The sequence below is a fragment of the Gadus macrocephalus genome, chromosome 17, assembly GCF_031168955.1.
Source record: "Gadus macrocephalus chromosome 17, ASM3116895v1".
Lineage (NCBI taxonomy): Eukaryota > Metazoa > Chordata > Actinopteri > Gadiformes > Gadidae > Gadus > Gadus macrocephalus.
Genome location: NC_082398.1, coordinates 14,817,798 through 14,843,760, shown reverse-complemented (window position 1 = coordinate 14,843,760; position 25,963 = coordinate 14,817,798). Strand labels below are relative to the sequence as shown.

At 43.0% G+C, this 25,963-nt stretch overlaps 2 protein-coding genes across 2 annotated transcripts in view; one reads left to right on the top strand and one right to left on the bottom strand.

Moving 5' to 3' along the window:
- The window catches only part of LOC132475755 (inactive dipeptidyl peptidase 10-like), a 211,693-nt gene that overhangs the window by 80,967 nt on the left and 104,763 nt on the right, over positions 1-25,963 (bottom strand). Inside the window, exons 2-3 of the mRNA XM_060077058.1 lie at positions 17,052-17,160; positions 15,511-15,606 (exon numbers count right to left, since the gene is read on the bottom strand). Coding sequence (XP_059933041.1) covers positions 15,511-15,606; positions 17,052-17,160 — 205 coding nt within the window. The remainder of the gene's footprint in view (positions 1-15,510; positions 15,607-17,051; positions 17,161-25,963) is intronic.
- Positions 855-3,457, top strand: LOC132475758 (uncharacterized). Its single transcript, XM_060077060.1, has 5 exons — positions 855-1,636; positions 1,745-1,894; positions 2,141-2,302; positions 2,391-2,480; positions 2,850-3,457. Exons 1-5 carry the CDS (start codon positions 863-865, stop codon positions 3,174-3,176), a joined length of 1,503 nt encoding a protein of 500 aa, XP_059933043.1. The 5' UTR covers positions 855-862; the 3' UTR covers positions 3,177-3,457.

Here is a 25,963-nt window from a genome sequence, read left to right as displayed (position 1 = left end):
CTCGTGACTTCGTCACACTCTCTGGCCAATCAGTGGCCGGCCGTCTGCCGACGTCACCTTTTAGCATCGGCTCAGCTCGCTTGGAACCTAGAGCAAGGCGGTACTAGAAAAAGCAGCCACTTCAGGTACCAGGTACCATGTTTTCGCGGTGGAAACGCAAAAAATGCGAGCTGAGTCGAGTCGAGTCGAGTCGTGTCGAGCTGGTACCATGCAGTGGAAAAGCGGCATTAGACTAGCAATCTTGAATAGATTCAGTGATGTTGACACAGTTGGACTGACCCCTAGTATCTTCTTAAATGGAACGCAGTATTCAAAGGGAATGATACTCTCTGCTGGAAGTACAAGTGGACTACCAGACTTCAGAAGGATTTTGGAAATATGCATTGTGCTGGCTGGTCATGTTTGTTTCTTCATTGAGCGTTTTACGACTTTCTACGTGGAGCATTTGAGGAGTTACCATCTCGTGAAAAAAAGCCCTGCTGAGTGTCTCTTGGTGAAACCAGAGGATCTCAATGACTACATGCCACTTGTGTCATACTTCATCCAGGGGCGCCTGTTAGCCACTCCCAGAACTTTCTTGCTTTCTTGAATTAAGGCTGCGGTAAGTTTGAGTGTGGGGGTATCTGTTGTCCGACAAGTCGTCACTGTTATCCTGCATAATTAACCCTCTTGCAATGTTTCAAAATCTCTCTAGCAGCAATCCAGGTGTTGGATGTCCTGCAAAATAACATTTAACAGCCTGATCCAAAATAATTAACCCTCTTGTGTTTTACAAATCTTTCTAGGAGTAACCATTCTTTTTATATGTATACAGGGGATGAAACCTTTTTCCTTCTCAGATTTCAGGTTGAAGTGATCCACGATGCTGCTGCGAGTTGTCCTCTGTGAAACGGATATCAGACGCCTTTCCATCGAAAACACCCCCCAGAGTGTTGAGGAACTGTGCGAGGTGTTGCGTGCAAACCTTTACCTGAGAGGTGGATTTATTTTACAATTTGAGGACCCTGCGTTCAAGGATCAGCTGACCAACCTGACCGACATCCGAGACCTTCCTGAGGAACGAGCAACATTGAAAGTGTTGTTCACAGCTGATGCAGCTCTCTCAGTTTCCACATTGGATACAGCCAGCCTTCCATCTCTCAGCAGTGGGGAATCTGACTCCCAGCAATGGCCTGAGCCCTTCCCGATTCCACAGTTCTCACATGACGTTGAACTCACGCTGCAAGAAGCAAATAGAAGATATGCAAAAGATGGATCTGTGATGGTGATCCCTAAAGGTATGAAAACCGATATCCTGGACACACTTGCAGACAGCATGTCAAAGATTAGTCCTTATCCTGAGAGGCAACACTACGAGAATGTTGCAAACGCGCTTGTGGAGCATCCCAGTCTCAAAGAGCCAGGTTCTGGAAAGGGTTGGTACGGCTGGTTCCACAGCCTGAAGTTTAAGCTCGGAAACTATCGGCAGAAGTTAAGTGCAGCTGGATGCCCAGAGGTGAGAGTCAACAAAAGAATAGGAGAAAATGCCAAGGTATCACGTGTGAAGAAGTCAAAGAAGGGCGAGGTCCACTACTGTCCAGATCCCCCTGAAGGACTGAGTGCTGAAGACATGGAAGGGAAGCGGAGGATGATTGAGGTACATCATATACACGCATACACATCATACCTACACTTTGGTTTTGAGTTTGTGAAGCCTACTATTTTGTCTTAGTATGTGTCCTTGTGCTTGTGCAATCCAATCCAGGTGGAAATGCTGAAAAAGGACCTGGATCATCAACAGATAGAGGAGCTGATGTCTGCCACATTCTCCAAGCGCAGAAAGGAGATCGTAGGGGATCAACCTCTCATCGGGGATGTCATGACCAGATGGCCGGCCATGTTCTGTGAGAGACAGGTATCACAATAAACAACTCAGCCTGACATTATTCACTTAATCCAAATATGTTTGACCGGAAATCAATGTGTGAGCTTCCCTCCAGGAAGAGCTGGATTACATTTTTGCATTGAGTCTTGCAGTTAGTATAACTCAGTGGATGAAAGCCTTTGACAAGACAACCTTAGCTTACCAAATGGTGATTCTATGCTTTGTATATCTGTTCTCGAAGCTCTTAACCTTTTTGTCTTTTTTTTGTCTCCTCAGGTTCGGGCGGAGTTCAAAAGAATCGTAAGCACAGACCTTCTTGAGTCATTCCTCAACGGACTTGATGACCTTGTACCAAGACTGCTTGAAGTGTACGAAGCTGTGACCAAGTCGGGGAAGAAGCCTGCACTGAAAGCCATTTTAGACTGTGTGAAGAAAGATGTGAGTAGACGAGCTGAGAATTCTAAAATTGGGCACCAGGTGTTATGTTTGCAATAAAATCTCATCACTGCTTATATTTGTCTTGTAGAACAAAAACGAAAGGAGAAGGACTGCTGCTCTACTGGGTCTGCCACACTACCTATCCGAAGACCCATCCGACATCATTAGGATGTGTGATGTAAGATCTTTTTCTGTCATGCATAATAGCACACATACACACAATCTTTAACACAGATTGTATTAGATCCACTCATGGGGGGTGATAAAGTCCTGTGGCAGCCGAATAGTGGTGATGTGGGGAAGAGTGAGGGGCAGAATGGTAGTGATGGGGAGGAGGAGGGATGGGTAGAATAGTGGTGATTAGAAGATTAGCAGTAACCAGTCAGCATTGCACATAGAATGCACTTGCACACTCACAACGGAAATCCCAAGGAGACTCTTATTAGCCCGAAAGCATGTCAAGGTTTATGATGACAGATTTAAGTAGCTTTGCAGCGCATGTACTTCTAGACCCAAACATTACCACCATTTTTTTCTGTTTTTCAAGGCCCATGGTGAGAGTCTGGCTGCAGCCATGAAGGGGATGCAACTTGGCCTACTGATAGGCTATGAAGGTGACAACCAGGATGCCTTTCCAGAGGTCTTCGATGTGGCAGTTGTGGTTGAAGAAAACATTGTGCTACACAACTTCAAGGATGTGCCATCCAGCTTCACCATGCTTCTGGGGATCATCTACTGCGTTAACCTTGAGTATCCACGAGCCATGAAGTATTCCTTTGAGTTCCTGCAGAGGGTAGTGATGAAGATCAAACCAGATGAGGCCTCTGCCAGAGTCCACGGTGTCCGAAACAAGCTCCTGAGGTATAAACTGTAAAGCATGCCCCACTCGGGAATGGAATGGTAATGCAAAAAAAATGACGTGATTTCGTGTTTTTGTTGTTTTACTGTTGTAGTGTACGTTCATGCACGCCAACACCCAGAGTGGGAAACTACTGTTGTAGTGTACGTTCATGCACGCCAACACCCAGAGTGGGAAACTACTGTTGTAGTGTACGTTCATGCACGCAAATGCCCAGAGTGGGAAACTACTGTTGTAGTGTACGTTCATGCACGCAAACGCCCAGAGTGGGAAACTACTGTTGTAGTGTACGTTCATGCACGCAAATGCCTTGAGCTGGAGCGTGAGGACGTTCAGCAGTGTTGCGAGATTGGGCGTTTTTTCTCGCCGGATTGGGCTAATTTTGGAGTACGTTCAGGCATTGTTGGCAGATTGGTTCTATTTCATGTAGGCTACGCCGTCTATGCTTCGCCTTATGGGCTTGTCCCGTGCGCGTGCCCGCGCACGGGAAAATTCAAACTATGCACCTATCAGCGTGGGCACCGCCCACATTTCCCACGGTATCGTGTCTATATAACGCGGTGTATACCGTCGCTCATCCTCCCTTTTCTTTCACCACTTGTGCTTATCAGCGAGAAATTGAGAACTACTATTAAGAAAATGAGAACTTCAACACGGATCTCCCAAGCCGGTGGCAGCGGCTCGGGCGAGGCCGCGGACAAACGGCCCTTTTCAGGGCCACCTGAGAGCGCTCCTGGAGCTAGGTCCTTTTCAGGACTCCTACCCTGTCCCGCCTCCCTGGCACCGGGTGACGGGCACTTGGCGTGCTTTCGGTGCCTCGGCGCCGAATGGAAACCGTGTTGCTCTGGTTTTTCTTTTCCTTTTCATGGGTTCCATGAAGCACGGATTAGAGCCGGAGTCTTTACAGACTCACTTTTTTCTCCCTTGATCATTGCCTTGCTTGATCTAGGAGGAATTCGTTTTTTATCAAGCTGTTGTGTTTTACACTTCCTTGGCTTTTTGAGTCTTAATGTGCTCTGGTGACTTAGGTCGTTTTGACTGGGGTCCAGCAGGAGTACATTGATCAGGCTCCGCTCGCAGCTTCACCTTAGCCCATAAGGCGAAGCCTAGATGGCGTAGCCTACATGAAATAGAACGATAGTTATGTTATTATAACTCTAGTTCTATGATTGTAGGCGTAGCCGTCTAGTTTCCCACCTGCTGTACCCTCCAAATGCTGAAAGAAAAGCGTGGAGGATGAGCGACGGTATACACCGCGTTATATAGACACGATACCGTGGGAAATGTGGGCGGTGCCCACGCTGATAGGTGCATAGTTTGAATTTTCAGCGCACGCGGGCGCGCGCACGGGACAAGCCCATAAGGCGAAGCCTAGACGGCTACGCCTACAATCATAGAACTAGAGTTATAATAACATAACTATCGTTTTTTCCCCTCCCACTCTATTGAGCTACTTTTAATCACGCACCGGCTCGCTAATCTCTTAAAGTCTCACACACACACACACACACACACACACACACACACACACACACACACACACACACACACACACACACACACACACACACACACACACACACACACACACACACACACGCACATCAGCAGTGCAGGGCAATACATTTTACCTTTTACATTTTAGCATTTTTAGCAATCCTTAGCACTTTTCATTCAGTCACTTTATTAGTTTCCAACCATTTACTTTTACTTAAATGGTGTGCATGTTTACATTGTTTACTCAATTTAGACTTTTGAACTTTTGTTCAAATCCCTTCACTTGATTAAAGCCATTTAACGTTTCTTTGTCTTAATCTATGTGGCTTTATTAAAAAATATTTTCAACCTCACTTTGTACTACAGCACTCACTGGTTTTTAGTCTATAGTTGAGCTGGAAATTGCCAACAGAACAGCTCAGCTATTCTATATTTTATTGCAAATGTATTGAAACCTGATCAAATTAGCTATTTCTTTTTAACTATTCACTTTATTTGTTTCCAACCATTTTAATGTATAAAATGTTTTATAATACATTGTTCACTCCATTTAGACTCTGTTCAAATCCAATCACTTGATTTAAGCCATTTAACATATCTTTAAGTCTGAAACTATGGCTTTACTATAACATATTTTCAACCTCATTTTGCACGACAGCACAATGCATTTTCTAGATAGGCATAGGCGAGGGTGCATCATGATGCCACCGCAGGAAACATGTGAGCCCAGACCTTAGGGTGTAGGCGGACTACAGTGCGATTGTATGCAGGAATGCGACTCCTAGTAAAGATCTTTTAATTTTATTTTACCTTGGGGCATTTTTTCCGTTGCAATTTGCAACCATAACTACTGATCTATACATTATTAAATTAATTGACATACATACCTACTTTCTACGAAGAGCCACAGTTTATGCATACACACAGACATGTTGACATTGGTAGAAATAGATGATAGTCGATCAATTACAGAGGGAGCGTTTCCTTATTGCTCGACGCGGTGCGCAGCCTTGCGTGGATGTCTGGTGTGATGCAGCTTCCTATAGGAGCTATAGTAGGGATAGATCAGACGTCGTGTCAAAGTGTGTAGTGATGGAGGAAGACGACCAGAGCCCAGATGGTGTCCCGAGCTCCCTGAGGTAACAAGCTTCATCCTATAAAATAATTGTATTAATTTAAAAATTGTTAAATTTCCCTTGTCCCTTGTTGTTTAATATAGGCGAACGTGACCATAACCACTGTACGATTCATCAATTCATGGGAGATGGGCTGCTGCATTGGTAATTGCGTAACAGGGAGACTGCCCCGCCAAAGTAGATTGTGGGGTGACAAGACCCCCTCCTCACTTCCGACCCTTCAAATATCCCTGTCTGCCTGCAGCATCGTGGATCCGTATAGTTTGTCTGAGCAGTCTGGTTTACGTCCCCACTCAACCCATATGCGTTGGTAAAACACAGCAGATTGCACTCCTAGACACTCTTGCGGCTAACCAGGTCATAAAGTGTGTCTTTCTTTTTGGCAATGATATAAAGAAAATAATAACCCACTTAAACAAATGCATAGCAAATGAGGAATGTACCATGGATAGATAGACTCGTTTTCTGAACCCACTATCACTATTTGCAAGGCAGATGGTATCAAGTGTCCCTTTGCTGAAAATAGATAAGCAATAGATGGATGTGAGGAAGCAGCAAAATAGAGGGAAGGTTTCAGATGACAAGAGGCTAAGACCAATGACCTAGTGTCAGCAGTGCTTTCAAATATAAAGAGGGCTGCCAGGTTTCGTCCTTATAAACACGAGAAAAAATCATTTTAGTGGGATTCTGTGCCAATGAGGTAACAATTGAAATGTCATAAATGGAGACTGACAGCTGAAATGGCAATAACTAATAATCTAATCCCGGGCCATGGTACAGTCCAAGGGGAACTGGAGTTCTTTTATGTGTTTGACAGGTGAGGCATCCTTTTTAGATCCCCTTTTTATGGAAATGTCAATGAATAAATTGTCACTATATCAATGTCAGGCCACCAGGCTAGAACAGTTTCAATATAAGAGTAACAAAAATAATAGATATATTATTGTATATATATATGTATATATATATATATCTGTATCAATTGTGATGAAGAAAAAAAAATATTGTTGTTATCTGTGTCATCTCAAATGTGGACTAGATCCTCAAGTCTATCTTGACAACATATTTGATTCTACTTTACCCATTATAATATAATATGAATATGATAAAATGATTATATTATTAATCTATTGTATTGTAGGCCTAAGTCTCGTGTCAATGATGTATGTTTTTTGTTCCACATCATTCAATCCACTGAGCAGAGCCCTTCGATGATGAAGATACTGTTGTGTTCTCTTCCCTCCAGCTCACTTGCTGTCGTACATAAATCAGAAGCGCTGTGTTTCGCGGAGCACGGTGTCGCTCGCAGATGATGGAGCGCTGGCGCTCGGAGCAGCTGTCGGCCTGCATCACGTGGACTTTGGCGCAGTGAAAGGGAAAAGGTTGAGGGTTTGTTGTCAGAGGCAGCCTAGCAGGTGTTCAAACAAATGGCGCCCGCGTGCTTTCATTAAGTCGGGTGTCTCCGGGGGGCTCGCCGGAAGTGGCTGCCGGAGGTGCTACGTCGTTGGGAAAAAGACATCCGTTGTGTGTCAGGCAGAAGCCGGTGTTGTGTCGAGATCTGTTTCCCCGTCGAGATGTGTTTCCCCTAGTCCCCGCCCCCGTCCGAAATTACCCGAAAAGGCCCTCTGTTCCATAGGAAAGGAGGCTCACACATCTTTCAAATTCATACTGCTGACTTATTTCCCCACAACAGATAAGTGCTGTGATTTTCAGGCTGATATCATTCAATTTGACCATTTAGAACAGGGGGAACGCATCCTGACAGCTTGGAATATTACTGTCAGATACTGTTCCCCCTCTGTTCCATAGGAAAGGAGGCTCACACATCTTTCAAATTCATACTGCTGACTTATTTCCCCACAACAGATAAGTGCTGTGATTTTCAGGCTGATATCATTCAATTTGACCATTTAGAACAGGGGGAACGCATCCTGACAGTCATTATCTGGGACTAGGGGAAACAGATCTCGACGGGGAAACAGATCTCGACACAACACCGGCACACCGTGTTCTGACACGAGGTGTGGTACGCTAAACATCTTGTTGCTTTGTTGAACATTTGACACATTTGTGACTTGTGATTTGTCTGTCTTATTTTCTTGTTCGGATACGTTTATTTTTATAAACGTTATTTTTACGCCAATTTATTCGGGCACCATGATATAAGACTGTAACATATGTTTCATGCAATTGTTCACACAGCAAATAAAAGTCATTTCAAGAGTTTAGCTTAAGCCTGAACTGTTAATTCTCCACATAATTCGTGCCACAATACTCAAACAATATCCCACTGCGCAATGTGTCGTTAGAGTGACGTCTTTTACATGTCATTATTGGTCGTCAAAATTCGGTCCACTGAAGGGGTTGTTTTGTAACGCCAGGTGATGTCTTTGTTTCAACGTCTACCGAACGTCTAATGTTGACGTCCGTGGGACCTCTGTGTAAGGGCTACTTATAGTCCAAATGTGGTTGTTTGTGGACGTCTTTTCAACATCAAATTTAGACAAATTTTAGACGTATTTTTTATACTACTTCTATAATTAATTTATTTCATTTAGATGTTTATGGTTGTTGCCGTTGGAAAATGAGAAACAGCGATTCTTTTTTAAATGGAGCGTCAGAGAAATTAAATGGACCTGAAGTGCACTGACGATTGCAGTTGTCCAATTGAGGAGCATAGTCAAACTAATCCGTGCATGTACTGACTGGCTCACTTTGAAAAACGCCCTTGATAGAGAGCTGTGCTGGTTCATTTGAGATCAGTGGCTCTCGCACGCCCTCTTCCTTGCTCTTGCACGCTCTCACACTCTCTCAAGCATATCGACCGGGACATAGGTTAAGTTAGGTTATCCTTTGTTGTCCCTTTTTGGGGGAAATTCTGTCTCTGCTTTTGACCCATCCGAGGGCCGGTGATCAGACGCATATCGGCACACCCCGAGCAGTGGGCAGCCGCAGTATGCCCGGGGAGCGTCAGGTGCCTTGCTCGAGGGACCCTCATCCGTGGATGAAGATGCATTTACATTTTTTGTGTACGGGATGGGATTCGAACCGCCCAACGTTGTGGCCGCCATGGATGCCCACCACAACGGCAAGCATGGTGTTAGTATTAAGGTGGATAGGCTACCGTGAAATTATTTACTGAACCTTTCTCACAAACTGCATTTCCAAATAAATAAACAGATAAATGCAAAAATAAATATATGCATAAAAAAATAACTTGATTACTTAAAATAAATAGAAAAACATAATATAAAAATATTACATCATGTAGAAGGCTATACATTTCCTGCAACTGTCATAGGCGTCCAAATTACGTCCAAAAAATGTACCCAGTTAAAAGGTGAAATGCTACAGCTACAGGACAACTTATGGTACAGAAAACATCTGGAAACGTTAAGAAGTAGTAGGAAAAAGAGGTCTAAAATTTGTCTAAATTTGACGTCGAAAAGACGTCACTCCTATGTCCCATGGACGTCAACTAGACATTCGGTAGGAGTCAAAATAAAGACATCGCCTGGCGTTACAAAAAAAAAAACAGTGGACAAAAATTTGACGTCCAATAATGACAGAGAAAAGACATCAATCCGACGTCACATTGCGCAGTGGAATCATGGATACATTTCCTGCACCTGTCATAGGCGCCCAAATGACGTCCAGGAAATGTACCCAGTTCAAAGGTGAAATGTTGAACGTCAATATGACGTCCAATTGGGTCATGGTTTGACATCCAAATAGTGGACCTAGTTTGGATGTCAAATAGATGTGCAGAATCTATATCTGGTCCGTCGGTCAGGGACGTCTATCCGAAGTCCAATGTTTAGTGGGATTGGAGTTGTTCTAGGTAATTGTGGTGACCTTGTATGTATGTGTTTTGTCTAGAGACACATTTTTGAGCAGTTCACGGCAGTGTGGCTAGAGACACATTATTTTCAGCGGTTCACGGCAGTGTCTGAGAGAAGGTTTGCTTCTCGGAAACCTATAATTATACAAAACGGTGTGTTTGGATGCAGTGTTAATTTCGTTAATGAAAAATATGACGAAAAATGTTCGTCAACGACCTTTTTTCCGTGACTAAGACGAGACGTTGACGAGCTAAAAATAGATCTGTGATAATAAAAACAATGACGAAATGTCATTTTGTTTTCGTTGACGAGACGAGACAGGACGAAAACGTTATTGGTGTGCTATTTGGACATTCAAAATGCATGATATTTTCCAATCAGTACACTCCCGTAAGGTTCTTATGCAACTGTTCACTCCTCCAGTAAATAGGACGGACCTTAGCTACGACTTGGCAACGGGAGGTATGGTCCACTCAGCTATGAGCTAACGTTATGCATTGTACATGATTCGAAATTCTTCCCAGCTTTTATTCCACAGATACTAGGGTCTATAGCATATAACCGTTGTCTGATTACAGTTTAATTCATTTTTCACAATTTACTGGCTCTCGTTTTGAAGAAAATCACCGCGCCATTCGTTTCAATGGGAATCGCCACGGTCTATACTTCAACATAAGGTGGACTTTGACATTCGTCCCAGCCTTTATACCCAAGATACTATAGGGTTTATAGCATATAACCGCGTTTTCTGATTACAGTTTAATGCATTTTTCACAATTTACCAGCTATCGTTTTGAAGGCTGAACAGACAAGAGTACTAAAGTGTGACGTCACGTTTCGAGAGCAACAGATTTTCGGTTCTACACAAACCAAATTAAAAAGGGGAAATCCTATGCCACACAAACCTTTTATAGAAAAGGAACAATCTTTTTGCGAATTGATTTGTGAGTTTGCTTTACCAATGATGTAAGTAATATTGAGAATAGATTGTCTTCATATTAAAAAAAAAACTAAACTAAACTAACGTTTGCAAACTTTTCCTTTTAATACCCCAGGGGAATACATGAACGCCTCGACATTTTTCGATTGGTAGTGATTTTCACCTCTTGAAATTGATTTATTTTAATTTTGAAAGAAACAACACATGGAAGCAATGGAGAACGCCATCTCTCGTTCGGTTGTTTAGAACTGAAAATCCGGTTGCCAGGACAACGTAACGTTTTCACTTTAGTACTCTATTTGAGTGGAACAACTTAGCATATAGCCATATAGCCTATATAGGGTTAGCCTAATTGAACTAGTTTAAAAAGAGAAAACATTTTGACTAAAAGTAATGACTAAAAGTTGACTAAAATGTAAGGACTTTTCGTCGACTAAAACTACAAAGGAAAACAATGACTAAAATGTGACTAAATATACTAAGCATTTTCGTCAAAAGACTAAGACTAAGACTAAATCTAAAATAGCTGACAAAATTAACACTGTTTGGATGTGAGAGCACCGTTTTTTTTATGCCTGCACCCAACAGTGGGTCAAACCTCTCGGATAACTACAGTCAGTGAGCGGAATGCAGGGGCCTTGGGGAGGCCGAGCCCCCCTGATTGTCATTTGAGACCCCTGAAAGCCTTAACTGCAACATTTTGGGGGCAATGCAAAGAAATCTGCATTTGAGTACTTCTCCGAGATCAGTGCACACTTAATGCAGTTTAGAACACAAACTGAGTACCATGTACCGGTTTGTTTGTGACATACAGTATACTGTATCCTCACATGAACAGGAGCTAGGCTACTGTGGCTCTGCATGTCAATGGAAGTAGCTAATGCAAAGCAAATTCCAGAGCAAACTCCCCGATTCAACGCACAATCAAACAACTGAATCTGGGTAACATAGTCAATCGTTAATATCGAGATATCTCGGCGGATCACTTTAAACTAGATTACATTCATGGGAGATTAATTGTACATTTAGTATAGCTACATAACAGCTACTTGAGGACTCTGTCTCCATCGAGTCAAGGTTTAAGCATCTTTATTATAGTAGCTCACATCATTGTAATCGCATGCAAATCACAATAGGCTAAAGAGCAAATAAAGGGGACCATAATTTTGAGGTCAAAAACCTGGTTTTATGCGTGTCAGACATCCAGGTTGCAATGTATTCCCACACCGATGAGTTGATGTTATATCTTTTTTATATAGTCTTTCTTTCTTCCATTCTATATTCTGTCATTGCTTTATTCTTACCTGCTTTTGAGGAAGTTTTACTTTTACATGTTTTTTTAAAACCAAACTTTATTCATAGCAGTACCAAGTTCCAAGCGCCTTGTGAACTTCCCTCCACAAAGAAATGTTCACCGGACCCTGTCTTCTGATGTTCAAGTATCCGAGAAGTATACAAGAAAGCTTTTCTGATACCACTGGAGGACAGTTGCTTTGGTGGCCATTAGAGAGGCACTGTAGGAAGGGGGGGTTCTAAAGGCCAGCAGTCTTGAGCAAGGGGTTAGTCCTGGTATTAAGGTCGAACACAAAGTCAGACTCAAGCCCAAAGCACAAAGCACAAATAGCGCAGCAAATCTTAGTAATTTCTTAGTAAAATCTTAGCACTTCGTGCACCCATTGAAAAACTTGAAAACTTGATTCAGGTTTGAGACACAATGAAATATTATTGCAGCACTTTTAGCTTATCTGAGGCCTAGATCATAGAAATGCATTGGCCTTTCGACCAAACGTCAACATTGGCCTAATATGCACCACAAGGGCCGGGTGTGTTTTTTATGGATTTAATGCGCTATAACATTTACATTTCTTAACTAAGTTTTTACAAAAATTATATAATAATAATATATAGTATGATTAATAATAAATGTTGACTCATCACGGCAATGGGTTGAGGCATTCAATGTGGCGTATATGTCTACGGCCTAGATAGCATTGAAAGTACACAACAGGAAGGCCACTCCCACTATCTTAAATATTATCTCTTAATAATAATAATAATTAATTCTCCAGAAGGTCCCTGTGATATGGAAGACGTCCTGCCTTGTTCCAGTGCCTAAGAAGCCGCAGCCCAGTGGTTTCTCGGACTGCCGACCTGTGGCACTGACGTCACATATCATGAAGACCCTGGAGAGACTCGTCTTGGAGCAGCTCAGGCCTATGGTTAGGCCGCACTTGGATCCCCTCCAGTTCGCCTACCAGCCCCGGATTGGAGTTGAGGATGCCATAATCTACCTGCTGAACCGCGTCTACGCCCACTTGGACAAGCCAGGGAGCACTGTGAGGGTCACGTTCTTTGACTTCTCCAGTGCTTTCAATACCATCAGGCCTGCTCTACTGGGTGACAAGCTGACGTCGATGCTGGTGGATCCCCCCCTTGTGTCCTGGATTGTGGATTACCTCACTGGCCGACCACAGTACGTGCGCTTGCGGCACTGTGTGTCGGATACGGTGGTCAGCAACACCGGTCGTTTCTCCATTCCTCTTCACCCTTTACACCACGGACTACAGCTACCAGACAGAGTCTTGCCATCTTCAGAAGTTCTCTGATGACTCTGCTGTCGTTGGTTGTATCAGTAAGGGCGAGGAGGCTGAATACAGGGCTGTGGTGGACAACTTTGTCTCATGGTGTGAGCAGAACCACCTACAGCTCAACTCTACTAAAACCAAAGAGCTGGTGGTGGATCTGAGGAGATCTAAGACACCAATGACCCCAGTTTCCATCCAGGGTCATAATGTGGACATCGTTGAACATTACAAATATCTGGGGGTGTTCATTGATAACAAACTGGACTGGACTAAGAACACGGAAGTCCTTTACAAGAAGGGACAGAGCCGCCTCTATTTTCTAAGGAGGCTCCGCTCTTTTAACATCTGCCGGACTATGCTGAGGATGTTTTATGAGTCTGTGGTGGCCAGTGCTATTCTGTTTGCTGTTGTGTGCTGGGGCAGCAGACTAAGAGTAGCAGATGCCAACAGACTCAACAAGCTGATCAGGAAGGCCAGTGACGTTGTGGGGGTGGAGCTGGACACTTTGACAGCAGTGTCAGACAGGAGGATGCTGTCGAAGTTGCGGGCGATCCTGCAGTATGGCTCTCACCCTCTCCACAACGCTGTGGTCAAACAGAGGAGCTCCTTCAGTGAGAGACTCATTGCTCCTAAATGCACCACTGAGCGCCACAGGAAGTCATTCCTGCCTGTGGCCATTAAACTCTACAACTCCTCCCTCTAAAAATCTGACAAATTACTATTTAAATAAACACACTATAATTTATTCTTTCACTCTTAATTTTCATTGCTATTTGCAATGTGAATGTTGAATTGTAATTGTAGGTTGTAATTGTGGATATAGCCCACTGGGAGATGTCCACTTCTTACTTTTATTTTATTTTTTGTTTTGTTGTATTTTGTTTATTTATTTGTTTATTTATTTGTTCATAATCTTGTCTTTTCTTCTATGCTTGTAGGGTATTTGTTTTTGTGTTTCTGTTGTATGGAGCGCCTGGAGCGGCAATTTCCCGCCGGGGATCAATAAAGTATTTCTAATCTAATCTAATTTCTAATTAATATCTCTTTCTTGAAAGTACATTATGCAAAATAAAAGTGTTTGAAATGTGAAAAACCTATAGTCATGTATACAATAACTTCAAGTTGGCAGGTATCTGTCATAAAATGCTCAGACTCTGCAGCAGCGTAGTCATTTCTTTTTTTTAGCAAGGCTTGCTTTTTGAAAGGTGGTCTTATTGGATAAAAAAACTGATCAATATTTGTCATTTCTATAGAGAAATATGATCGAGTATGTTATATGATCCTAAATATATTTTTATTTAAAGTAGTTATTGCTCACATGTCTCTTTGCTCATGAATAATTCCATTCAATCTAAGTTTTAGGAAAGTGTTCATGATGCATCAATTTGCTAGATTTTTTTTGCCAAAGTTTTACAGGACCCCCACTGCTTAGTGCCCCCTAGTTCGGGGCACTAAATATCAATAAAGCACATATACAGCGAAGAAGGGGGTTCAACAAAAAAATAAAAGAACAATCAGTAACAGCCTCTTGAACATTCATCTATTTTGTGAAAATCAAACACACATGGGTATCCACCTGTGTCAATATTATTTTGTATTTGTCCATTGTTCTAGATGTGTGAAAAGGAGGGATTTGTCCGTACAGAAACTGTATTGATGAAAAGCAATACAGAGAGCAGTTGCTACTGGGGGAGGTTTAAAGGTGATTAAATAGGATAATCTGAGATAAAATATTTTATTTTTCGATCAGCTTTTGCTGGAGACTTCGGAGATGCAAAGACTTCTCAGACTGCTGTCAAGTCTTTGTTTTTGGATCTCTGCATTTACTACACACGTTGTAAACAACAGCTTTCCACTAGCATTGTGTGACCATCCTGATCTCCGGAGTTCTCCATTCTTAACCTCTCAGAGCAGTGTGGCCTCAAGCCTGTTAAAAGCCTCTTTCAAAAACGCAGAAAGGATACGTCGAATCAGGGCTTGGAGGAGGGAGTTTCAGTTTGTTAAAAACAAGAAACACTGCAGTCTGCCCATTCTGAAATTTAAGAAATTGATGCCAACCATAGGAAGTTTAACATTAATCTGCATGGAAAGCTTCCCTAGGAGGAAATATTTTTTGCTGGAGAAGGGAGAAATGTTTGGCTAGAAGTTCCAAAAATTGGTATACTATCCATGTCAAATTGATGATTGTGCTTGTTAATTACAATTATATTCATTAATAGTTATTAATTATTAGTATTTTTACTTGTTAAATAAAAAACATGAATATGCATGCTTGTAATTCACAAACCATAAGTATAGTTGCTTGTCATGTACAAGCCACAAGTCTGTATGCTTCAAATATATACATACCACTGATCCACTTTGCATCCGGATCATGGACCTGAAAGTGTCTGTTGAAAAGGTCATCAAGGGTCAGCTGGGAGCCAACTGATTTGGAACCATCATCTGAAATCAGAAAACAAAACTTTCATCATGGAAACCTAACTTCAGTTTAGCGCATGAAAGCATTCTTCCTCAGCTGCGATAAATAATAAGCAATCCATTTTTCCTAATAAGGCTTCAATGTCCTCGATAGCTCTCCCCTGGCCGATATCAGGCTCCCTCAGTCTGCTGATTGTTGGGTAGCGGGCGTGCGGTTTGGGTCGTGGTGCCAGCGGCTGTACCTGTTTCCTCTGCTTCTAGTCGCGATATCACTCCCCATGATGCGGGGGACGAGGCACCAAATGCCCCGACATCCATTTGGGTTGGGGGGTCGGACATTTTCCTTTAGTTGCATGGAGGCCATTGATGCAGCCTGACGCTAGCAGATGGTGGCTGCTTGGCCAGAGAGCTTCCCTCAAAGGGCCTGTCATGCTGGAGGTGGTGACGGTGGTAGGTGAGGTTGCGAACACACGGTGAACGGTGACCCCGGCCGTGTTAACTGACCCCGGCCGTGTTAAGGTCCACTGCCAACCCCCCCAGCTCCTGATCAGAAGTGGCCAAACACATGTCCCTGGCTCACCACCTAGTCTATGGTCTCGGCCCTTCATCTGTGCTTGGAACGGAGGGGCATACTTATTGTTTGTGATACTTGAATAGCGGTTAAACACTGAACCACTCAGGAATTCCCCTTCATGTCACATTTTTCCGATGAAAGATGTTTATTGTCGAAGCTGTAGTAGTTTTAATTCAGGGGAGAGCAAGAATGATGAACAAAGGTATGGTGGTTACTGGTATATTCCCATTGGTCACAAGGTAATTGCATACTTCCATAAGATGATAGGTGTGCGTGTGTGTGCACTCATGCATGCAAGCCTTGTGTTTTGTTTATGTTGTGTGTGTGTGTGTGTGTGTGTGTGTGTGTGTGTGTGTGTGTGTGTGTGTGTGTGTGTGTGTGTGTGTTTGAATATGAATACCTACCCAAGTAATAATAATAATATAATAATAATACATTTAATTTAGAGGCGCCTTTCAAGACACCCAAGGTCACCTTACAGAGCATATAGTCATCATTCAAAACTATGTAAAACAGACTAGGAATAAAAGGAAAACAGAGGTTAAACATGAAGAATAATAATAATTAATAACACTCAAAGACGCCTAAAGTGAAGGGGGGACCTCACTAACCACCACCAATATGTAGCACCCACTTGGGTGATGCACGGCAGCCAATCGGTGCCAGAACGCTCACTACACACCAGCTTAAGTATGGTTACACCAACACATCTCACCTGGGACCAATAAAGTATTATTTTATCTTATCTTACAAATAAAATAACTTTTTCAAATCTGGGGACAAAAAGACAGCCCCCACATAGGGCGTGATCTGGCTCTGTGTCTAACGCTGTATTGGCTGTGTTTAACAGAGGCTAATGCCAGATCTGTTCTTATTGCAGCACGCCAGATCTTACCTTTGGATAGGAGAACAATGGAGAGCCCAATGACAGACAACACCAGCACAATCACAAGGAGGGAGATGCCAATCCCCTTCCAGTTCCTATCCAGTCCAAGGTCTATGTCCTACAGAGAGAGCCAGGGGGGGAGGGAAGGAGAGAGAGAGGAGAGAGAGAGGGAGGAGGGGAGAGAGGGTGAGGGAGACAGAGGAGAAAGAGGGAGAGAGGGAGGGGGAGAGAGAGGTAGATTGGGGAGAGAGAGAGCAAGGGAGAGGTAGAGAGAAAGTTAAGGGGAGAGAGTCAAAGTGGGGGAGAGACAGAGGGAAGTCAAGACAGGGGGAGAGAGTGGGATGGGAGAAAGAGAGAGCGAGACATGGGGAAGGAGAAACAGAGAGAGTAAGATTTACGTTAGTCGATGAAAAATGTGCTCTGAAAAAGGACCAATAGAAGAAGAGTGGGCAGACAAAAAAAGTGGAGCTGAGGGGGACTCGGATAGCATGTGGTTGAGGAGGAGAGCAGAGGACATCTGTGTGGAGGCAGGTAAGAGAGGTGGAAAGATTCAGGGATTTATTGGCAGATGGATTATCGGTACCCTGCTTTCTTCTCCACTCCAGCGGCAAAAATCCAGGACCCCGTCCCTCCTCTCTCATACATAAACATGCATAGACAGACAAACACACAGACACACTGTCAGACCTACAGGATTGTAAAAGTCTAAACTGGGTGTCTGAGCTCCATGAAGGCCTTTCACAGATTATGAGATGGCAGGAAGTGAGGCTTTGTGGGCTGGCTGAGCGCTTGACCTCTCTCTCCTCTGACCTTCGTAACCATGTCTCCCAGACAAACTCACAAGGGCTTTCACTCCTCAAAAGACTCTATTTTGAGTTGTGTTTGTGAAGTGCTTGCGGGGTAACAGATTCTACCGACCTGTTGGGTGGTTCAAAGGGATTGGGGAACATTTCTATTTGTAAAGATAGCGATGACTCCAGCGCTGAACGTGAGCTCTTTGCTGAACAGTGAGGTGGACGGTATTGTGTGGCTGTGATACTTGGAGGTCCGAGGGCTTTAATGTACCATGGCTAAAGGTGTTTGCCTCGTGGATGGCGGCTCTGAACCGAGTCGTGAAGGTTGGCAGGAGGACTGATGAAGTGGGCGCCTACATGTATTTTTTACACAACTTGAAGCTCCACCTGATAGAACCGACATAACCCACACAAAAGCATATCGTGTTAAGGCTGTGGTTCGTCTTATCCAATTGATACTCCGTAAAAGAAGCATGGCAGACCCCAAACCCTCCCCCGATACATGGTTCCTTTCATACAGAGACGGTTAGGGTGTCTACAGGTATAAACAAATTAAATTTAAGACTTTTTAAGACTTTTTAATACCACTTCTTAATGAAATTTAAGACCAAACTTACGATGGAAAAACAAATCAAAAGGGGAAATATACAGTAATCTTTCCAAGTAAACACACTGATGTCTGATAATAACCGGTTGAGTTTAAGAACATCGGCTAAATGTGTGTAATGCGAAAAGAGAACACAAAAATGTCATTAGTCCTCAATTATATTCATTATTTTCAGAGCATTTAGGTCCCATAAACAAATGCTTCTAAAATCAAGTAAATAAATAAAAATAAATACAATAACTACATAAATAAATGGCAATTTCAAGTGCTTTTGAAGTGCAAAATATAACTTAATATAACTTGTGTGAGTGTGTGTATGTGTGTGTGACAGACATCCTTTGAATCAACCAAAATCAAAAGATAATAATAATAAACAAAACACTGACCCTAGATGATAAACCAATAAACAGGAGCCCTGGCAGTGGCGTAATCGGGGGGGTGGGGTTAATATCCCCTCAAATCTAGGCTACGAGAATCAGCCCTAAACAAATGCAAGAAGTTCCGATCATTTGAACGACAGCAAGAAAATAACATTTGCAATTAAAGTGCACAATGGAAACATAGGACATTGTTCGTGTTTTACTACTCAAAGCATTCCAGGGATTGAGGTACAGTGGCAAGTTAGCGATCAAAGCAACAGGTAGACCACCTACCAAAATCAGAGCAACATAACGTTAGCTACCAATGGAGTTTAATGAATGATGTGCTAACGTTCACATATTAGAACGTAATGTAAATGTAAAACGTTTTGTTTTTTTGCTGTCTCACACTGTGATAAATATGTTTAAGTAACCTCCGGATAAATATGTTTAAGTAACCTCTGTTTAATTTCCATAAACTGTTAGTTCGTTGTAAGGTAAAATTAATACATTGCTAGCGGGCGGAAATAGCACTGACAGGTAGGGATGGGCATTTGAAGAAATTTTCTTGATCGAGCATCGCTAGAGTTATCGATCAATTATCGATTAATCATTAACTTTTTTCTATGTTATTTTTCTAATGTTTTTATCAATGAAATCTTTATTCCAACAATAATGTATGGGCCAAAATTAATACAATACAGTTAACTTGAAGACCTACAACTGTTTAACAGTTTTAAAATAATAAATACAGGCATTATAGGTTATAGGCCTATGCGGCGCTCGTAAAGTCCGAACAATGCGCCTACAGGCGCTCTTAAAGGTTTGGAAACGATTCAACAAGACTAAATCTGTAGCCTATTCCAATTACAATAAGTAGCGAACTTATCGGACAACAATAATCAAACAAAGGCAGTAGGCTAAAAGTGGGCATTAAACTGTATAACTGTTATGAAAAAAAGGGGGGGGAAAAGGCCGACATATAATGCCTGCAGCCGGCGCGCGGAAAAGGCTCGCAACAAAAAGATGAGCCACCCATTTACAAACAATTGCATGAACTAGTCTATCTAAAAGCAATACCTTATTGAACATATATAAGGCTGGACTTGTTGCTAAAATATCACAGTTTTGGCAAAATGTAACGACTCCAAGAGGCACCAAGCGGAGCGAGAGTCAACACATTAAGAAAGAAAAGAGCGACTCACATACGGTGGTGACTGTCCCTACTGTCCATAGCATACAGTAACTCCAGCCTACATATTTTTGTTTAGGAATATAAGCATGTTAACATGCTCGGGGGTCAGACGCGAACGCAGCCTTGTAACTGTCAGTCCAGCAGCAGAAAACACCCGCTCTGACGGGACCGAAGTTGCGGGGATGCAGAGGTATTGTCGCGCTAACTTTGACAGCCTGGGGAACCTTCTTCCATTCACTTTCCACCAGTCGGCAGGGTTATATTCAATTAAATGCTTCAAGACTCACAGTATGCAACACAACGTCCTTTTGATCGATAACAATATAAATTGATCGACGCATTTCTTAACGATCAATTATCGAGCATCGATTAATTATGCCCATCCCTACTGACAGGACTAGAAAGCTAGTTAGCAGGCTAGCCAGCTATTAGGCTATCTAATCACTTGTATGTAGACGCTTTAGCTGCGCAGTAGTCTACGCTCTGACCTAACCAAAGACAACGCAGCGCACAGGCTACCGGAAAAAAAATATTTGGCAGAACAGATTGCCCGCATTTTCGCACTGACATGGCACACAAATATTTAAGACCAATGCAATCTGAATTTAAGACAATTTAATACTTTTTAAGGCCTTATTTTGATGAAAATTGATTTACGACTTTTTAAGACTTTTTAATACCCCGCGGCCACCCTGCGGTTACATGCTGCCATTCCGACATGCTGCCAGTCAGACATGCCCCCATTCCGACATGCCCCTATTCAGACACCGTTTAGTACCGCCAGTGGCGCCAACTTCAATAATAATGAATTATTTCATTATTATTTGTGTAATTTATTTGATTAATTTCAAATTTTGGTTTTGATGATGTATGAAATAACCCATTCCATCAATTTACGACTGCATTTTGAAAGTGTGTTACGAGTGGCGGGGCATGCACTTATTTAACATGAGACTGGAGAAGGGCCTTATGTTTTGGGCCAAAGATCCACAGCGAATGAGGGTCGACGACTATCACCAATGAAGAATGTCATTGGTGATAGTAATCACATAAATTAATTGAAGTACAATGATAATATAATGACATTTATATTAATGATCTCATGTCGGAACGGCAGGACATTTGAAAAAAAGTAGAGTACCGCCGCTCCGACACTGGAAACAGAAATTGTCGGAGTGTAAGTGCCGCCACTCCGATAATTAGATGGCAATGTCGGAGCAGGGGCATGTCGGAATGGAAGGCGGTCCCCCATTGAGACAAAGAAACGTTTAACAATTCATCGGTTTTAATTCACAATGTCACAAGCGAGCCGAATTCCTCCCGCTTACGTGGGGAGCGTTTTGCTTTCCAAGCCTTTTTAATTGGAACTGAGACATAAAGACCAATAACCTTGGGCGGCCGCTAGCCTCCTCTGCTCCACACCCCCCACCCTTGGTTCCCAAACACTTCTCTCTCATCTGCTTGTCCCTCTGGCACCTAGTTATTGCAATTTCTGAACTGTCATGAGAGAGAGAGAGAGAGAGAGAGAGAGAGAAATAGAGAAATAGAGAAAGAGGGAGAGACTAAAATGACAGAGGGAGAAGTTATTCAGCAGAGAAATGGGCTCCTCCAGTGTAAAACCCACATCATTTCATGGGTGTTTGTAGTTGCCTCTCTGTTGTTTCCTATAGCCTCATTAACCAGCAGCCCCCCTATTACGCCACACATCCATCCGCCATTTTGGAACTCCCCCATGGGCCGTTCTTCATCACACACCCACCCTAGCACTCCTCCTAGTTGTCTGCTTGGTTCTCTGTTTGATAGTTGGAAACTAAGGCATGTATTCATCGACCGCTTTCTGCATCAGTTTGGCAAATGCCTATTGATTATTATATATATTATTATTTTTTACAGGTTAAGATAGGATTCAGAACAAAAGCGAAAACAACATTCTGTCCTTTATTCTTGTAAGTTTATTCAAGTGAATATTTATTCATAAAGAACATCTTGGAGAAAAATCCCTTGTTCACAGTCTAAACAAACTAGGCAGATCAATCAATGCACAAACTTGTAAAGGCCCTTTAAAACACAGTAAACAACACAGAACTGTCAAGGCGGGGACATGTTACAGTTTCACTGTTTACAAATAAACTATTTCATCTATTTAATTAAGAATAAAATGTCATACTTAGTATTGTAGAATGTACGTGTGTGTTTGCTTGGATCACTTTATCCAGGACGGTAACTCCGGTCAGAGAGTAGACGCATACACAGGGAACAGTTCAGGATGTTTATATCTCTTGCAGACGAATGACATCAATGATGGCTTCAATAAGCAACCAAATGAATGACGGAATGGATGAACAGATGTATGAATAAATGAATGATGTAGGAATGGTTTTTCTGTAAGACAGAATAAGAAATAGACGAATAGTTATTACTAGATTTACCTACTAAAACACCGGGCTCTAGTACTAACAACATCTCATAAATGCTATCTAAACATAACTGGCATAAATAGCTGCCACATGCACACGTTAACACAATAATGCAATAGTGCAATATAACGGCCGACATGGTGCGGCAGCGTGACGCACACGTGCTACACGAGGTGCAGGCTAATACACTAGCTACCCAATTCGTGAGTAAATCAATTAACACAGTAACAGAACCACACAAATCACGGCTACTATAAGGAACCGAGTTACGGAATGTATATAACATTTATATTACGTAGATACACGTAGTTCAATATTACTCACTCTTCACGAACGCATTCTCTGTCATGGCGTGTTAAGCAGTCGCGCGCAACGAGCTCTGGCGCAGCCCAGAGCTATAGAGAGAGAGAGTTGCGACACTTCCATTGGACTCCGTTGTAGCGCCTACTTCCGGGGTATGGAGCCTCGAATAGTTCCAAACAACCATTTTACGGCGGAGGAGACCGTTCATTTCCATTGCTGGCCGCCGAGTAACTTCTGAGGTAAATTGATTAAATAGCTACCTCTTTTGAATTATCAACTGTCTATATTGTATCAGAGGCCCTTTATGATGCATATACTGACATTTATTTGTATATGCACAGCGTAATTATATATATATTTGTCTTGGTAGTCGACCGATTGCCGGCTAGTTTGTTAGCTTGATTTCACCATCTGTGAAGGTATCTCCAGGGGTAAATGCATTAAATAGCTACCTCTTTTGAATTATCAACTGTCTATATTGTATTAGGACCTTTTTTATGCATATACTGATATTTATTTGTATATGCACAGCGTAATTATATATATTTTTATCTTGGTGGGCGACCGATTGCCTGCTAGTTTGTTAGCTCGACTTCGCCGTGTGATGGTACCTACACCAACAATTACAAAGTTCAGTAGTGAATCTAACTTTTAGTTAGTTAGTTATTTATGTTGGATTGCTAGGATAATTTAGGTTGATTTAAGGACGGGTTTTATGATGCGATAGCTAGTAGAAATAACAGTGTGTTTGTTTAATTATATCCTGGAAAGGGTGATGTTCAGCACATACAGATGCCGCCGCTTCAACAATGCTGATTATGATGGGCAGTCAATTTAACCTGTATGGCTTTTTCGTTTTAACTTCTTGTTGACTGAATTGTTTCTCTTTCTTAGTGCCAAATTGATTCTCTTTCTTAGTGCCAAATTGATTATTTTTTGTTTTGTAAGAGCCCTCTGCTCTCCATTATTTTTCCTTTTTAGTTGCCTTATTAGGTGAAAAACTCATTATTCCACCAAAGAAAATCAAGTCATTGTGTGATTTTACATGTTTTATACACAGAAATTAGTGTCACTGCTGATGCTGTTGGTGGATGTTGTTGGTGGCTGCTGGTGGTGGCGGCTGACGACGTTTGCTGATGGTGGTGGCTGGTGCTGGCGTTGGCTGCTGGTGGTGGCTGCTGGTAGATGCTGCTTGTTGTGACTGCTGGAATAAGAGGAGGCTGGGGGCTGCGGACGGTGGGCCAGGAATGGAGAGGCCAAATACATCCATGGCAATCAGTAAGCCGGTTGGCAGTGGCCTAGATGTTATGACCTCAGGTGAGGAAGTCTGCTTTGTTGAAATTGCCTTCTTAGTCTGACTCTTGCTTCCAAGGTACCCCTTATTATGCTTGTTTACCTTCCTCTCAGCCCTGATGCAGTTTGACTGAATCCTTAACCTCAGCCTGATATATGTTGACAAGATTTTTTTTTTCAGCTCATGGCATGAGGGAAGGTTGCTGTCCAGACCCATGGCCTCTCTTTCCAGCTGTGCCACTACATTGGAGGACTGCATGAGGGAATCACTCGTCTGAGAACGGAACAGCTGCTCCACGTTCTGCAGGAGCGTGAACACCTCATCGGATGGACGGTATAATGCTCCCCTTTTAAATTCTTTTAATTCAAGTAATACAGCTCTCTCACTTGCGGTGTTGGTGACTTTTTCCACCAGTGCACACTTGCATTCCTCACAGAGTGAGAAGCCGATAACCCTCTTCACTATGTATCCTGCCAGGTGGTAGAGGACACAGGACTCGGTCTTTGTCATGTCAGGTGGTGATGGGTCTACCAGCTGCTCCACTCTCACAACCTCGGAAGCACTGCAGCTGCTGTTCTGGGTGTCCAGGAAGTCCGCCAAGTGGTCTGATGCATCATCCAGGTAACTGCCAGTATGTGTTGTGGAGAGGAACTGCCCTACAGTGACAGCCCGTAGTGCATAGTGGAACTCCACAGGTGTCGGGACAGAGTTCCTCTGACGTATGCAAGAAAACGTATTTTCTAGGCAGTCCTGTGTGAACCGGCTTGTGAGAACAAATTTGTGCCCTTGTCTCAACAGATCTTGCTGGACCTCCAGAATTGTTGTTGTGGCCATCACCAGTCCAGTCTGGACTGGTTTCCAGCTGCCCTGGGGACCGATCTTCAGGCCCCGAAAAAGATGTATCGAGTCGCGGAGGAAGCTGATGGCCTTTTCATACTCTTCCATCTTGAAATGACTGAGGGCACAAACAACATTTCGGGATGACATGAGGTCAAACCAGTGGTCCATCTTCTCCAAAAACCATGATGTTGTAAGGTAGGACTCTGGTCTGCGCTCCTCCTCCACCATGTACCTCAGGGCTGCACTTGTTGACTTGCTGAATACGTGCATTGCTGAACTCACCTTCATCTTTTCGAAATGGCTAGGCTCCAGGACACCTCTGGACAGATTGGGTGCCAGCTTAAGTGCCATGCCCTCCTGGAAGGACACCAGATCCTTTAAGGGGGCAACAGAGACTTCACTCGATGCCAGCTGCTCCTTTTCCACCACATCCTGTGGTATGGTGATGATGTGACCACGGACAATGGCACTCTTCAAGTTCTTGACGAGATGAGGAACGTCGGGCATGAAATGGAGGCGCTGGCTTGGCTCAACAGGATGCTGGATCCATGGCTTGTCGTAGGTCACCCCAAAGGACTTCCACATTGCTCTATTGGGGCTCCCCATGTCTGTGGTGATGTTCAGTACATGAAGCCCTACAGATGCCGCTGCTTCAACAATGTTGATTATGATGGGCCGGTAAACTGCTCCATTGGTGGAATTGCCACTATAGTGGTAAGCCACAACTTGTTTCCACCGTGTTGTAGCTCCAGCCAGCATAAACACCAGTGCATGTGTCGCTTCTCCTTTGTGCTCAGGCAGTGTGACATTGCCAAACAGCCTCCCCGTTCCCAAATGGAGCTCCACGCCTGGAGTAATGGACATCTCATCTAAGGTGAGCACACACTCTCTCTCCATTTCCGTCATACCACCTGCCTTCAGCCTCAGCATCTCAAACACTTCGCCCAAAACTCCTGGCTCCAGTTTTACATGCTGCATCCTCCTTTGCAGCGTCCGGATGTTGGGCAGCGGAATATGCATTCGCTGGAGGGTTTTGTAACCAGTGGTGCCAGCAGTAAATTTAACCTGTATGGCTTTTTTAATTGTCTCCTTTCCCCACCGTATTTGTCTAT

Excerpts from the sequence above, each read along its gene's own strand:
- LOC132475758 (XM_060077060.1), top strand. The coding sequence starts at position 863 with ATGCTGCTGCGAGTTGTCCTCTGTGAAACGGATATCAGACGCCTTTCC. Across the intron at positions 1,637-1,744 it reads GGAAGCGGAGGATGATTGAG|GTGGAAATGCTGAAAAAGGA; the intron begins GTACATCATATA and ends AATCCAATCCAG. Across the intron at positions 1,895-2,140 it reads CCATGTTCTGTGAGAGACAG|GTTCGGGCGGAGTTCAAAAG; the intron begins GTATCACAATAA and ends TTGTCTCCTCAG.